The following is a 16,376-nucleotide window of genomic DNA, read 5'->3' on the forward strand; positions in this document are numbered from 1 at the left end:
TGGGGGGTGGAGAGATTGTTGAAATACGGATCGGCGGGCTGTGTCCCGCCACCCGGCTAGCTTTACCCGAAATAATTACACGGAAACTGTATTCTTTTAAACACTGCCTGACCCATTAGTTTCAGTTTCTTATTGGCTAGCTTTTACATATTGATCTAACCCATTTCTAATAATCTGTGTAGCCCACGAGCTGGCTTACCAGGAAAGATCTTAACCTGCGTCTGTCTGGAGTGGGAGAACCATGGTGACTCTCTGACTCAGCTTCTTTCTCCCAGCATTCCGTTCTGTTTACTCCGCCTACCTAAGGGCTGGCCTATCAAATGGGTCTAGGCAGTTTCTTTATTAATAAGAAATCACTCCCACATCAAGAGATGATGAGTGACCAGGATATTACAGACTTTGCTTACTATCCTGAGGCGGCTAACTTGGGCTTGTAGGCAATACACAGTCACTAAGAAAATTAAAGCATGAGACAGGACAGATGACAGATGAGAAGATGAATAAAGGGAAGGCTGAAGCAGGAGGCCAGGAGGAGACTTGCAACAAGACACAGCAGTAAAAGGAGAGGACAAAGAAAGAGACACTTTTCCCGAAACCCTCCTACAAAAAAAGCAACTGGAGAGACAGCAGAACACCCCGGAATTTCTACAAAGCTCTGGAAGGTTGTTCCAGGTCAGCAAGATACGAAGGGCAGAAGGAGCAGTTGCAGAAGGAGACGAAGCAGGAGATGGTCCTGTTTAACACGATGGTTCACTGATGGAGCACAAACAAAACCCGCTCATCTGTCAAATAACCTTTGTGGTCAGGAGCGGCCTGGCGCCGAAGCACGGAAGTGGAAACCTGCAGGTGGGGGCAGCAGCTGGAAGCACAGATGAAGACGGAGTTTCTCAGGGAGGGATGAATGAGATACAAAGAGACATGTCCGGGAACAGAGTGAGAGAGAAGGATGAGAGACTGGCAGAAGGGTGACTGCGGTGCAAGGGACTGGCTGAGGGAAGCCTCGGGAGCACAGACCTTCATGGAGAATGGTTCATAGGCCTAAACACCCCAGGGATGGCTGTCGATGGATTTGTCTTTGGGCCGCCAGCTCACAAAAAGCAACATGGAGACTTATTATTAACTATAAAAGCTCAGCCTATAGCTTAGGCTTACCGCACTAGCTCTTATAACTTAAACGAACCCATTTCTATTGATCTAATGTTGCCACGTGGCTCACGGCTTTCACTTCTCCTCCTGTATGTCTTGCTTCCTCTGCGTCCAGCAGGCAACACTGCCTTTCTTTTTTCCTGAGTGCCCCCTGTACCCAGAAGTCCCGCCTAACCCTTCCTGCCTAGCTATAGGCCATTTAACTCTTTATTAAACCACCCACCCTGGCACATCTTCACAGAGTATAAAGGAATATTCTGCAATAGTTAGCAAGGGAGAAAAGGTGAATATGGTTCGCCAAGGCTCACAACCAGGAAGGCACAAGAGGTTTTTTTCAAAGAAGTCATTGATGGAGTGGCTAAGGCAGGTCGTTGCAGGAGTTGAAATGGGAACTGGAAGAATGGACACTGGCATAAGGACTAAGTATAAAGGGAAGCATTGAGAATAGCTGTAGCACGAATTCTAATTGTTCTTAATGATAAAAACCCAGAGTCAGATATAGGGGTTAATGCTGAAAGAGCAGAGAAGCAAAGCTGTCTGTCAGCCACTAGAGTTCTTACCTCTATCAGTGCTCACGCCAAAGGGGAATTTCCATCTCTTCGAATCCTCAGACTGCTGCTGTCTCTATGAAACCTCACACTGCATGTACAGATGGAATCCTCAGACTGCATGCACAGACCAAATCCTCAGTCTGCATGCACAGACTGAACCCTCGGACTGCATGCGCAGACCGAACCCTCAGACTGCATGCACAGACTGAATCCTCTGACTGCATGCACAGACCAAATCCTCAGTCTGCATGCACAGACTGAACCCTCAGACTGCATGCACAGACTGAACCCTCTGACTGCATGCACAGACCGGATCCTCAGTCTGCATGCACAGACCAAATCCTCAGTCTGCATGCACAGACCAAATCCTCAGTCTGCATGCACAGACCGAACCCTTGGACTGCATGCGCAGACCGAACCCTCGGACTGCATGCACAGACTGAACCCTCTGACTGCATGCACAGACCAAATCCTCAGTCTGCATGCACAGACCGAACCCTCGGACTGCATGCACAGACCGGATCCTCAGACTGAAGCCTCAGACTTCTCCGTCTCTACAGATCCTCAGACTACATCTGAGTTCCTGTCTCCTCCCACCTTGTAGTCCTCTCTCTGCCCAGCCATATCACTCCTGTCTCCACCTCCCTAGTGCTGGGCTTAAAGGCATGTGATCCCAAGTGTTGGGATCGCCACTGGGTAAGCTCTGTTTCTCTTTTAGACAGAGTCAATCTCGTGGAGCACAAGGTGGCCTTGAACGCACAGAGATCCATCTGCCTCTGTCTCCCAAGTGCTGGGATTAATGGTGTGTGCTACATTGCCTGGCCTGTATGGCTAACTAGTGGCTTAGCTCTGCCCTCTGATCTTCAGACAAACTTTATTTGTAATCTAACTACAAACAAAATATTACTACAATTAGGAAATGGTAGATTCCCTTAGGTCAGGCTAGGGTGTGCCTGTGTGACTGTATGTGTGTGAGCAGACAGAAGGACAGAACCAAAGGCTGAAGATGGTAGATGAGGTAGGCTAGAGAAGACAGAATGTGTCTAAGAGCACAGAGAAAAGGCTTCATCCTACAAAGGAAAACAGCATTCCTTTCACAAATAACAAAGGGAGGCTTTAGCTAGACACAGAGAAACGACGGTGCCTTAGTTACTTTTCTATTGCCCTGACAAAGCACCATGACCAAGGCAACTTATAAAAGAAAAAAGCATTAAATTGAAATTTATGGTTCTAGAAGCTTCTAGTCCATGACCATCATGGCAGGGAGCATGGCAACAGGTAGGCAGATATGGTGTTGGAGCAGCAGCTGAGAGCTTACATCTGAACTACAAGCACGAGGCAGAGAGAGATAACTGGGAAGGGCACGGACTTTGAGACCTCAAAGCCCACCCCTTATGACACACCTCCTCTAACAAGGCCACACCCCTAATCCTTCCTAAAACGTCCACAAACATGGGAACAGTCATTCAAAAATATGAGCCTATGGGGTCATTCTCCTTCAAGCCACAACACATGGGCGTATGACGTAAGGATTGAAAACTTGAAAGAACTTCTACTATCTCCACTTCCTCTGAGGAACAAGAGTTTTGCTGGCTAGACTCTTATGAGCCCTTCGTAACCCAGGTACATAAGACAAAACGGGCAGTGAGAGGTGCCTAAGAATATGGGATACCAGGTGTGTTGGTACAGGTCTATCATCCCAGGATTTGGGAGACTGAGCAGGATGAATTTGAGTTTAAGACTAGCCTGGTTACTCAGTAGGTTCAAGGTCAGCCTGCACTACATAGAGACCACATCTCAAGTAAATAACTAAATAAACAATAAATCAATAAAATTGTGTTGGAACACCTGACAGGGAAAGGCGTGGGGAAGACCACAAAGGCCTTCACAGGCTTGTCTGTGCAGAGATTAGAAGGCTGGAGTGTCTCCATCTTGGCAGGAGACAGAGTTCAAGAGGCAGAGACCCTATGAAATGATGGCATGAGAGCGCATTTCCCACGGAGTGCTTCCCTGTGCCTGTGTTTGCACTGCAAGTCATAACTGATGACTATCCCACTCTGTTTCCTAACAGCAGGCTCCAGGGACAAGGGGATGGCAGCCTCTCTTTGCATGTCAGCTCTATCTGGATTTTTTTCCCTGCCCCCTCTTTTCTGGGACTTAGATGCCTTCACTCTGCCAGCAGAAGGGTGAGCCCAAAGACCAGTAGCTAGTCCTCGTTTGCAATCGATCTGGGCAAGTGTGTGCAGCAGCTGTCTGCTTCTTTCTGTTGCTGACTTACAGGTTATTATATGGATATGCACACCTTGCTCAGCCATCTGCCCATCGATGCTATGTAATAGATTTCAGTATGGGTGAATATGAATAAAGTCATATAAACATCTGCATACAGGTTCAGATGAAGGGTGTTTTCGCTTTCTCTGAGGTGAGTTCCTAAGAATAGGAATGGTGTGCATTGGTAATCTAAATCAAGCTAGGTTCTGGAACAGCCGGGTACAGTCATGTGCAGACAAGCAAAATAACCTTGGCTCCAAATGTTACTGTATATAAAAACTTCAAAATAGATACCAAGGATTAGGGGAGATGGTTCAGTCAGTAAAGTACTTTCCATGCAAGAACGAGAACCTGGCTCTGATCGCTAGATTCCATGCTAACAGATAATGACTAAATAAACTACATGTGGTTTAGTTCAAAATCCCAGGGCTGGGGAAGAGGAGACAATCAGATCCTGGGGCCGCCTAGCAAACCCACTGATGTATAACAGTTCCCTCCCACATTGAAACATTCCATCCTTCAGGGAAGCTCCTTAAACAGGAAAGCAAACAACTCAAGCCAGCTTCAGGCTTGAAACTGAGCAGATTCACTAGGCTCCTCCCTGCCAGAGTAAGCAATAAAAGCTGCAAAGAAGACTCTGAGACCAGACCAACTTCCAGGGAGAAGCACAAACCAGTCAGGATGCCTGAAAGAAGTTTATACCAGAGTCCCAGGGAAAGGATTCTCTGACCCGTTCATCTGCCTGCAGGCTGGGCAGGTTGCTCCAAGTTTCCAGCTTTTGTGAGCTGTCACCCATGCTGGGTGGGCTTTAATAATGCAGCTGTCTTTGAGTCGTTTCTATTCCTCTAAGTAATCTCTCACCCATATCCTTCTAAGTAACCCCAATAAAACTCTCTGGTCCAGCTTACTGGTTGGAATAAAAATACAAAAAAAAAAAGTTAAGAAAATGCAGGGTCTCCCTCTCTGAAGGGGAAACTCACCATTTTTACTAGGCTGGCTGACTGGCCAGTGAGCTCTTGGGGCCTCCCCGACTCTGTCTTTCAATGCTCGGTATGCCCTACTTTTTACATGGGAGCTGGGGACTTGAACTCAGGTCCTCATGCTTGCAGAGCAGGTATTCTTACTCACTGAGGTATCTCCCCAGTCCCTTGTGCCTCAGTTTTTAATAATATAATAATATGCCCATCTCAGCTGTAAAGAGAATTCAGTCAGGAGAGCAGAGTACTAAACAATCATTATAAACACAGCCCCTCTGCACCCATCACAAGTGACAGGATAAAACGCACATTTCCCTCTATGCGGTTTGTTTCTTTCTATCTAGCATCGCATTTTGATGATAATTCCACATCTGTTCCTATAGAATTGCTCTGATCTCTGTGAAATCCCATTGCAGAGGATTGTGTGTGCTATTGTTAGACATGCGAGCTCTTTCCAAACCAAAGATTCAGCAATGACTATGTTTACAATACTTCGCTGGTCTCACATGCCTAAATAGGCCTAAGAGAGGCTCTTGTAAATAAGGAAACTTATTGAACTAAAGGGTGTGGACATTTCGGGGCTTTATAGACACTGCCCAACGCCAAGGAGGTTTTTCTACTTTTACTCCCAAGAGAAGTGCACAAGGGGCTCCCTTTCCCTTCACTCCCACTAACAGGGGTCAGTGCTAAATGTTTCGGACTTGGCAGACTGCAGTTTTATCACAGGACAATTAAAGGCAACTAAGCTACGGGATGTCCTTACTCCTGAAGGGCACTGAAGAAATAACTCCTCCTCTTAAAGGGGAAGTGACGCCCTTGTCCAGGGAGACAACCACAGTGAACATCTTTGAAAATAAGCCATTGGATTTGCTTGCTCACTTGCTAGTTCTCTCTGTACTCTCATCAGGGTCCAGGCTCTGCGGGAGACATCTGGGTCTTTCTCTGTCTTCTTTTATGGCTTTATCTCCAGCTCCCAAAACAGTGGCTGACACATAGTAGGACCTCAATAAATACGTTAAGCCTCAGCTCGATGCCAGGGAAACGGAAATGCGTTGGACTGCTCTTCCCTTTGTTGTCCAGAGTTGCTGAAGGCGGGCATGCGGATGCAGAGGTAGCTGACATCTGTAAGGTTTTTCATCTCCTGAGCGGGCAAGGATAACTTGCCCTGAATATATAATCTAGAAATAGAGTGGGCATGTTTACTAAACCCGGAAAATATTTCTTGTAGTACCAGAAATAATTTTCCCACAGCTTTGTGCTACATCAAAATATTGAAGCTGACCGAAATTTTCCAATTCTCTACTATTGTTGTAACCTAGAAACCAATTTTTATATTATAGCACACAGAGGTGGGATAAAAACCTCCTGATGTTGAAATTCTCCCAGGTGCATTCAAATTTAAAATATTATTATAAAATTTGGATCATTTTAAAAAGTGATTATTGATAACTATCATTGAAACTTGGGTCATAAAAAAATGTGCAGTTTTGAGTTATTAATCCAGCACTTGAGAATAATCAAGGACCGAAGACTCTCCCGGACTTCCCAAGTGCCATATTTTACTGGTGAATTCTATGAAATGACCCCATCTTTAAATCTTTGGGTAAATTGGTAAGTGAGAAAAAAAATGTATTCATCAAAATGACTTTTAGTGATTTTTTGAAAGCATGGGAAAGAATAGGGATTTAAATTTTCAGTTATACCTGCAGAGAAGTGATCATAAAATTCTTCTCATCCTCGTTCTATTCTCAGTCTTCCCAGATTTGCTCCAAGCCATCCCCGTGAGCATCCACGTCAATATCATTCTATTCTCCATGATTCTGGTCATCTTAACCATGGTGGGGACAGCCTTCTTCATGTACAATGCTTTTGGCAAGCCCTTTGAAACGCTGCATGGCCCACTAGGGCTATATCTCGTGAGTTTTATTTCAGGCAAGTATAAAATTCTACCTTCAAAGTCTAAGTGCTTTTTAAATGTGTCAAAAGACGCTCTACCTAAATGTAGTTATGCCATGTGTACAGTAATATTCCTGTAGTATTATATATGACAGCAAATAATGGAGAAATACTATAATTATCTAACAATATGGAATTCACTGTATACACTGCAATAGTCTATATGAATGAATACAATCTTTACATTGTAATTTTGAAGGTGTAAAAAAGGGCTAACTCTTGTATCAAATTGTTAAATGAAAACAGCAGTAATATTTTACAAATATTATGAACCTGTTGGGCTATAAATACAGAAATATACATATAAAAATTGATGGAATTTCTTATATATAGCCATATACTCTTTCACGCACACACACACTAATATAAAAGCTATATTTATATATGAGTGATGAATGGGGATACTTTGCTAGTTGTGGTTATCTCTGAGGATTGGAGCTATGGATGGTCTTAATTTTGCTCATGGTTATTAATATTTTTTTCCTAAAAGTATAGGTTTGTTGAGACAAGGTTTCTCTATGTAACAGTCCTGGCTGTCCTGGAACTTGCTTTATAGACCAAGCTGGCCTCAAACTCTCTGAGATCCACCTGCCTCTGCCTCCCATGTGCTGGTATTAAAGGCTTAAGCCATCACGGCCCACCCCAGTTATCAATATTTCTAAGTGTTCACTAGTGTGCATTTATTTATTCATAATGAAAGAAATGAGAAATTTTCATCATAAAATGATAAAGGCACCCACAGATGAATGACCACATTCAGGACTGTCACCGCTTCATGTTGACTAATGCTGGTTACATCTGGGAAAGGATACAAAGGATACACTCTCCACCTAATGTTTTGATAAACGCATTCCACTTCAAAACTGGGCTGATGAAAAAGGTGTAAATTCTAGTCAGTGCCAGAGGCGCCTCTAATACGTTTTTTGAAAGAAGAAAAGAAAGATGAGAAAATGAAATCTATTTACATAATTCATGTGTGACTATCATTCAATAGGAAGCCTCTGATTTTACAGCATTCCAAACTTACAGATCAGTTCAACATTCTATTATGTTCTACTGATGATTTCCGGGAGACTACAGTTCATACCAGCCAAAAATCTAATGGAAGTCCCTGCTGGACAATTTCGTTCTCCTTTGAAGCTGCCCTTGGCAGCTAGCTCTGAAGCAGCCAGCACAGACTCGTTCCTCTTGACACTGCTCCCTTCTCCCACACCATCCAGCTCCAGCACCAACTTGTCCAGGTGCCTGCCCAGAAAACGGAGCCCTGTAGTCAACAAGGGCTGATGGGTTTCAGAAGGCAATGTACTTGCTACTCCCTGCTCGCACCTTGCTAACCAAAATATTCACCCAACTAAAAGAGATCGCTTCCCAGTAGGGATCCTGCTAACATTTCCTCCACATCTTTTATAGATGTACAACACAATTTTATCACAGGAATGAGCACTCTATGAGGCAGTCCAAGGAGTGCCCACCTATCTCTGGCAAGAGCAGCTAACTCGAAGCTTACTGTATATTGTTTTTAAAAAAAAAAATCAACCCTCACATGCATAGGTGAGAGAAATAAGGACCCTACTGGGACAAAATTAGCAATGCAGACCACAGAGGCAGGAGGACCTGCGCCAGAGAGCAAAAGGCAGAAGTATGGCAAAGGACTGGTTTTGAACTGAGATGGAAAAGATACAGTCTCAAGGTGGGATATGCAAGCCAAGATAGCAACCCAATCTCACAGGAAGGACAAACATTTGGGGATTGTGTCACTCACTAAACATCCCAAACTGAACTGGTAGACAGTCAGTTGAGTCTGTAAGTATCTAGGTAGTAGACAAACGAGGCATGATTTCAACAGAGATTTGATTTTTTTTTTAAAGATTTATTTGTTTTCAGTGCTCTATCTGCATATATACCTGCACACCAGAAGAGGGCATCAGCTCTCACTCACTACAGATGTTTGTGAGCCACCATGTGGTTGCTAGGAATTGAACTCAGGACCTCTGGAAGAGCAGTCAGTGCTCTTAACCTCTAAGCCCTCAACAGAGATCTAAAGCAGGGCTGCAGACCAGGTGAGCAGCATCCATGTCACCTGGGAACCTGGCAGCACAATGAATTCTGAGAACACTGCCCCAGAGTGACGAAATGGAGATGTTGGGGGTGGACACACAGATGTGCTTCAGCTGGTCCTGCAGGTGAAGCCCTTCTGTGCAACCTCAAGGTGCCCTTAGAGCAGTGGTTCTCAACCTTCCTAGTACTTTGGCCCCTTAATACAGTTCCTCATGTTGTGATGACCCCCAAACATAAAATTATTTTTGTTGCTACTTCATAACTATAAATTTCTACTATTATGGATCATAGTGTAAATATCTGTTTTCTGATGGTCTTAGGCAACCCCTATGAAAGGGTTGTTCAACCCCCAAAGGGGTCTTGAGCCACAGATTAAGAACCACTGTGCTAGAGGGAATTGCCTAAAAAGGGGTTGGAGAACTGAAAAACCACGGTGGTGGCCTGAGGTAGCTCAGAGGGTAATTTCTGGAAGTACCTACCTACCATTCCTGGGGTTGGGGGAAGAACCTGAAGACTTCTTTAACTGACCTGAAATAGAGGGGCCCTGAGGGCACTTGGTCTCAGACCTCAAAGAGCTGCCACTGCCCCTCTTCAGAACACTAGCAGAGGATTCTGGAAGTGTGGAATGATGCCAAAAGTCCCAACTGCTACCAATGGGAAAGTACTGATCCCATGGCCTTGCTGCCAGGAGTTCAGGCCATCTGGAAAGAGCAGGCCTTCCCTAGTCATTCTGAAAACAAAGTAACTAACCAGCTGAGGAGACAAAACAAATGTGGTGATTTTGACCCAGCCTCATAAAGTAAAGGACAGAAAAGCTGGTTGTGGAGAGATACTTGCGCTTCTACTGACCCGGTACCTACTGCACCGTCTCTGGGTGAAATTCAGAAGAGAAGCCCATGTGGAGACAAACTGACAGTTCTGATGGACGGCCTAACTAGCAGTGTCTGAAAAGCAAGACGTCTCCAAGAATGTTGGGTTCGATCCATGTCCCAGATCTGACCTTGGCCTCCAGCCAAGTGTGATGCAAGGAGAACCTGGGCACACAATTACACACCGGAACAATCAGTCCTGAGCTCACGCTGTATCTTAATTCATATTGCACCTGGAAGTGCAGGTATTTGATAAAGCGTGGTGAATCAATGACAGGGGGTAGGATGGGGGCAGAGGGAGAAGGGCAGGAGCCATGTGCACAGCAGTCTCTTGCAAAGGCCCAGAGTTCACCGAGAAATCAGCTTCGGAAACCCCAGTCCTCATTTTAATCAGCAAAATTTGTCGGTCATTAAAAAGAAGCTGTACAAAATGAGGATCAGAAGGACAGACAGGTGGCAGCCTTTAGGGGTAAACAGGGCTCTCGAAGCATAAACTACCTCATTCTCTTTAAGTCCATACAGGGAACCCAGAAGTCCATAGTTTGGGAAATGTTTAATTCTGTTTGTAGCTTTCATTCAGACCCCAGTTCTAAATCCTGATTGTGTCAAGATAAACTTTTAGAGGGTTTTTTTTTTTTTAATCACAAACTCTTTAAATAGGCGTAGTAAACACGAATATTCACAGAACAGCGACTTTGTTAGGGTCTTTAATTTTAAGTGAGTCACGTTCCATTAGGAGACACCCAGGGGCTTCTCCCTTCACTGGGTTCCTTCCCATTTCCCTCACCCTTGTGCCCTGCTCAGGAATCTGTCCTCATTGGTGCTGTCCACGCTCCCTGAACCTTCTCTTTTCCTTCCTCTCATCCCCATGCACCTCCAGCTTTTCTCTGTCCTCCACGGTTCTTCATGCTGAAGTCATATGAGGCCATCTTTGAGATGCCTACTTCCGGTCTAGGTGGGGACTCATACCTTGTGTCTTGAGCGATGAGGAAAGAGGAGAGGGAGAGAGAGAGAGAGAGAGAGAGAGAGAGAGAGAGAGAGAATGTTGTCTTCCAATTCTCTATTAGGAGCTTGTCAGTTCTTCAGAACAAAGGAGGCAGAAAAGGAAAAACCATGCCCGTGGCTGCCGCCCACTGCAGCTCGCTGATGCTTACAGCCCAAGATCCTACACACCTCTCTCCTCTCCTTAGAGATTCCAGTATCATCTGTATGCCTCGACTGTCTCAGGATACCATTCCTGGCCACTGTCGTTCTTGCAAATCAGTTCATTTGCTTTCTTCCCTAGTCTCTTACAAGCTGGTTTTAAGAAACCTTTTCCCCAGTGTAAGATTTAGGTAATACCTTAATGGGCCCCCATAGTCCATCTAGGGCATAAGAATCCCCCGAAGAGCTTTCTAAAATTGCTGAAGCCAGCTCCCTACCATGTCAATTAAGCTGGAGGCTACGGGGTGGGGGCTTGGGCATTGCTTTGGATTTGGGCTTAACTTTTTCAAAGGAAGCTATCAGAATTGGCAGCCCGCGTTGAGGCTCAGTGCCACAGGTGCCTTCACCGAGTTTCTTTGGCCGACAAAATGCTTGTTACATGCCAGTCCTTGTAAAGGGGGTGCTGGTGACTCCACAGTGAGGCCAGCGCAGAGTCTTGCCTTTGGGGAGCCTGCAGCTTACTGGGAGAGTCAAGCAAAAGCAAATGCAAAATCAAGCCAGGTGGTGGCGGTGCATGCCTTTAGTCCCAGCACTGGGGAGGTAGAGGTAGGCAGATCTGTGGGTTCGAGACCAGCCTGGTCTACAGTATGAGTTCCAGAACAGCTAGGGCTGTCATAGAGAGGAGAGCCTATCTCAGGGTGGGGTGGGGAAGAGTGTATATGAACAATTGAATAACCGCTTGTTGCCCTTCTTCTAAGGGTGGTAAACAGGTTACGCAGACAATGCAAGCAGGGACCTGGCTTTGAGCTTCTGGAAGCACCCAAATCTGGGCTTGCTGCAGTGGTATTGATGGCACATGACTTGAGTTCCACCAAGCAAGACAAACAGATACAATTTGTGCCTTTCTTTAGAAGGTATGCTCCTAATACAGGCCCAATTAATTATGATTACAGCTATGGCACAGAACAAAAATAAACACAGTCGTATCTGAAACATGAAGACAGGAAAAATAAAGAACAGCATAAAAATAGAAGGGCTCTTACACTGCACACAGATTCAGTGTTAATACCACCCTCGCCTCTCCAACCTCTGCAATGCCCGCAGGACATAATAGTCAGCAATTGGCGAATTGAGAACAGTGTGCACCTTTTCTACCTCAGTCATCATGGAGGAGATGTTTTCCAGGAGTCTGAGAAAGATTCAGGGATGTCTAGCCGTAGAAAAGCCAGGACTGAAACTATCCTACTAGGTTCTGCACAGACCACAGAACAGAAACCAAAGAAGGAAAAAGAAAGTAGCTGTGAAACCCATGATGGCGGTGGGCATGGGAGTTCATTTCCAAGTGCAGGAGAGCAGTGAAGGGCCAGGATTGTCAGGGGCTTTTGCTTTCAAATCACCAATGTCAAGGAGCATAGGCAAGGATGCATTCAACTTCTCTTTCTCTCCTCTCCTCTCTCCTCTCTCTCCTCTCTTCTCTCTCTCTCTCCTCTCCTCTCTCTCTCTCCTCTCTTTCCTCTCTCTCTTCTCTCTCTCTCCTCTCTTCTCTCTCTCTCCTCTCCTCTCTCCTCTCTCTCCTCTCTTCTCTCTCTCTCTCCCTCTCTCTCTCCTCTCTTCTCTCTCTCCTCTCTTCTCTCTCTCTCCTCTCTTTCCTCTCTCTCTTCTCTCTCTCTCTCTCTCTCTCTCTCTCTCTCTCCTTCTCCATTCTCTCTCACTTCCTTCAGGATCTATGGGATTCTTACCTTCACAAGCACTCCCTACCCGTTCTACCTTTCTATCCTTCCTGCCTGCTTTATTTTATCCTCCTTGGCACATATCACACTCTGCTCAGCTATGGAATATACTTACTTACGTTGTCATTGCATCTCTCCATTGTGTCTACCAACACAGTTTCCTGGGCAGGAAAGCTGTCTTAAGTCTTGTTTGGTTTAGTGGTGCCCAGCATAGTGCAGTTAACGATACAATGCTTGTGGAATGAAAGAATAAAGGAAAACCAGCCCTGCATATCTGCCAGCAACAACGTCGTTCTTCTTTAAAACACCATTTCCACTAAGTTTTGGACCCTGCTCAACAAGATGACACTGGGAAAACTCAGGGAATTGTGGGCTGTTTAGCCACCTACTGCAGAAGATAGGGGAGGCTTAGCTTAGCTGATGCCTTTCCTTTTCCTGCACCTCTGTTCTGTGGAACCACCCAACCTAATTGCTTGTTAGCATAACCTCAAATTTTGCTCCTTAGTGTCGGCTCCATTTCCTTGTCCCCTGACTCACTTTCTCTGTGGTGACCACAGTCCTCTGAAGCCCTGTGGAAGCAGAAAGCTTCGACCTGGGAATGAAACCATTCCTGGGACTTCACCTTCAGTGAGACTGTATAAAGTCCCAGGCAATCAACACCCCACCTCTGAAGTTGTGAATGTCCCACCCTTGCTTTGAATCTTTCAGTAGTCGAAAGAAGTACATGACCATTTGTCATTCTAGGTCAGACAGACAGTGTCTGTCCTTTTTGTCACCTAAGAGAGACTCTGCTTTCATTCTGAACATGTTGGCTATTGCTTTCAAAGGAACTGGCATTCTAACTTATTATTCTCCAAAATATGAGCGTCGTGCTAATAGGCTAATTTCTGAATTTCTTCCCCCATGAAGACTTCATCCCACAGCACTCTGGAGACCTACACACCCTGGCAGACGTTCTCACCCAAAAACAGTTAAGCTCAGGGCCAAGCAACAGAAAAAGCAACTTTCTTACTGGCTGTGAGCTGTTGTACTGGCTGACTTTGTGTCAGCTTGGCCAAACTAGCATCACAGAGAGGAAGCAGCCTCGGTTGAGGGAAATGCCTCCATGAGATCCAGCTGTAAGGTATTTTCTTAATTAGTGATCAATAGTGGAGGGCTCAGCAGTAGGTGATGGCCTTCCTGGGCTGCTGGTGCATGGTTCTGTAAGAAAGCACGCTGAGCAAGGCAGGGGAAGCAAGCCGAGTGAGCAGCTCTCTTCCGTGGCCTCTGTATCAGCCCCTGCCTCCAGGTTCCTGCCCTGCTCTAGTTTCTGTTCTGTCTTCCTCCAGTGATGGTCTATGATCTGGTAAACCCTTTCCTCCCCGACTTCCTTTTCGGCCATGGTGTTTTGTCGCAGCAAGAGAAACCCTAAGACACCTATGCTCCCTGTGTTGTCGGGCCTGCAGACAGACAACACCTAACTCAGCTCTCCTGGGCAGCTACCAGATGAGAATCACCCGTATGCAGTGGCTAGCCCATGGTGAATGTTTGTTAGTGTCTGCTCATTTGTGGTATGACAGCCCTATAACTCAGCTATTTTATTCAGTCAGAAATTACATTAGTAATCAAAGCCATTAAAGGCGGGGAGTACAAGCACAGCACCATCCAGATGGTGGGGAAGTCAGACAGACGAAAGGAATGCGGCTGTGGTCATTGTGTGCGATGCCGGGCTGCAAACGTGGGCCTTGCACCTGGTTGGTTTCCAAATTCTAGTGTGAGTGTGGTTCAGCAGGCTTCCAAAGTCTGGTCCATTCTAACTTCCCTGTGAGTCCAGCAGTGAGGATCAGATGGACAGACACGCTGGGGGCCTGTCGCAGTAGCTCCAGCTGAGCTAGGGAATTTGATGTACATGTTTACTGGGACAAAAGAGGAGAGAGACAGGCAGACCTAATTCTACCATGTGTGAAGCCTTGGGAGCATACGAGTGAAAATCCATATGCCATGAGTTTAAACATTTAGGTTTAAAGTTAATTAAACTATTCGATTCAATATGCTGAGTTTTTCTTTCTCCAGAACCAGCTCTCCAGAAGGAGGGGGGTCTCAATTTAGAATTCTTGACTGCTGTGAACTCTGCCCGTGAGTCAGTGACGGAAGCACCATGGGCTCCCGTTCGGTCTGCTTCCTTTCCTAGGTCGGCTTCATGTCATTTAGAAAGGGCTTTGAGTATATATTGAGGCGGTATCACTGAGCTGCATATCAAATGGCTATTCATGAGACATTCACTGTGTTCAAGGATATATAACAGCAGCCACCAACATGCTCCTGGAAGGACTGACCTTGCCCAGATGACCCTGCAGCCTAGATATAGGCTCAGAACTGTGGGGGCAAGAGCTCTAGGGTTCCCACAGTGTAGCCTATAACTCAGGTCTGTTCTCCAGGTGGACATGCTCTATTGACTTCAAGCACGCCCCTCGTTGCGGGAGGAAGAGCTTTCTAAAGAGGAATAAAGCAAACCCCTCTAAAAGGGGACAGGACTTAGAGGCCCTTCTTGCTGGGATAGAGAATCATTTTGGAAATGGGACAAGCCCGATTCTCCCTATCTCTCACGTCTCTCAGCCCACCTTTCTTCACACACAACCCAACCAGCCAGGCCACACAGCAAAAGCCTTCATCCGTGTCTTTTGGTCGGTAAGTCATAAATAGTTATCCTTGATCCCACATCTCTTTGATAGAGCTGGACAAAGAGAAGGAAAAATATCCCCCGTCCACACGGGGCTGTTTCCCTTCAGGAATTGCAGGCAGGCTGCCAGGGTTCCACCTCAGGCTCCGTCCTCTGACTTCAAGATGAGGAAGTTCACTGTGGTCAAACCCTCAAACCCAGAATCTCGAGGGGAATTCCAGATCACTCTCTTAGCCACATACGCTGGCCAGCTTCTCGGGATCGTCATGGGGAGACCCAGTTTGTGCCTCAAGATGTGCAGGTGACTTATCTGAAAAGCAGGCTCACGGAGACACTGTCCCTTTAACAAAGGATCCCTTTAAAATATTTAACGATGCAAAAAGGAAACCAAACTTGAATTTTCCTTTCAGGCACCGAGGAAATCGTGTTTCTCTCCTGTCTGAAACTCACCATCTCCTCAGACAAAGAAAGCTCTTATAGTAACAGCGATGGCATTTTCGCTACAATTTTCAAATAAAAGATAAAGGGAAAACAGCATCGCGGCCTTTTTGTTAGCATCTAACAATAAGGGAATGATGTGGCTTGCAGGGGGAGAGCTCTGGTTTGAAGCTGGGAATACGAAAATAGTTAGGCTGACAAATCTCACAAAGAAATCTTCTCAGCGGCCAGGCTGAGGAGGGTGGGAAGCGAAGTGTCAGGAAAGCGATAGCCTTCAGCTATTTGTGTGGTATGATGATGGCCATTTGATGGAGCCAGCCCTGGGTAGAAGGCTTTCTTTCTCTTTCTCTTTCTCTTTCTCTTTCTCTTTCTCTTTCTCTTTCTCTGTCTCTGTCTCTCTTTCTCTTCTCTGTCTCTATCTCTTTCTCTTTCTTTTCTTTCTCTTCCTCTTTCTCTTCCCCTTCTTCTCTCCCTCCCTGCTTTGTCCCCTTCTGTCTGCCTGCCTCTTTCTCCTTTATTTTTTTTTATTTTTCATGAAATCCTCCTGCCTTGACCTTGCAAGTGTTAGGATGACAGCT

General features: G+C 45.7%; 1 protein-coding gene across 3 annotated transcripts in view; it reads left to right on the forward strand.

The window, feature by feature from the left end:
- Window positions 1-16,376, forward strand: part of Clrn1 (clarin 1) — a 34,854-nt gene that overhangs the window by 15,685 nt on the left and 2,793 nt on the right. For 2 of the 3 annotated variants that reach the window (XM_041659526.1, XM_041659527.1), the window contains one exon: window positions 6,698-6,877. The exons of the other annotated variant lie outside the window; for it this stretch is intronic. In XM_041659526.1, the coding sequence (XP_041515460.1) occupies window positions 6,698-6,877 (180 nt within the window). The remainder of the gene's footprint in view (window positions 1-6,697; window positions 6,878-16,376) is intronic. 3 annotated transcript variants of the gene reach the window in all.

The sequence above is a fragment of the Microtus oregoni genome, unplaced genomic scaffold (genome assembly GCF_018167655.1).
Source record: "Microtus oregoni isolate MIOR12 unplaced genomic scaffold, Mior012 000010F_ref0000083, whole genome shotgun sequence".
NCBI classification, from domain to species: domain Eukaryota; kingdom Metazoa; phylum Chordata; class Mammalia; order Rodentia; family Cricetidae; genus Microtus; species Microtus oregoni.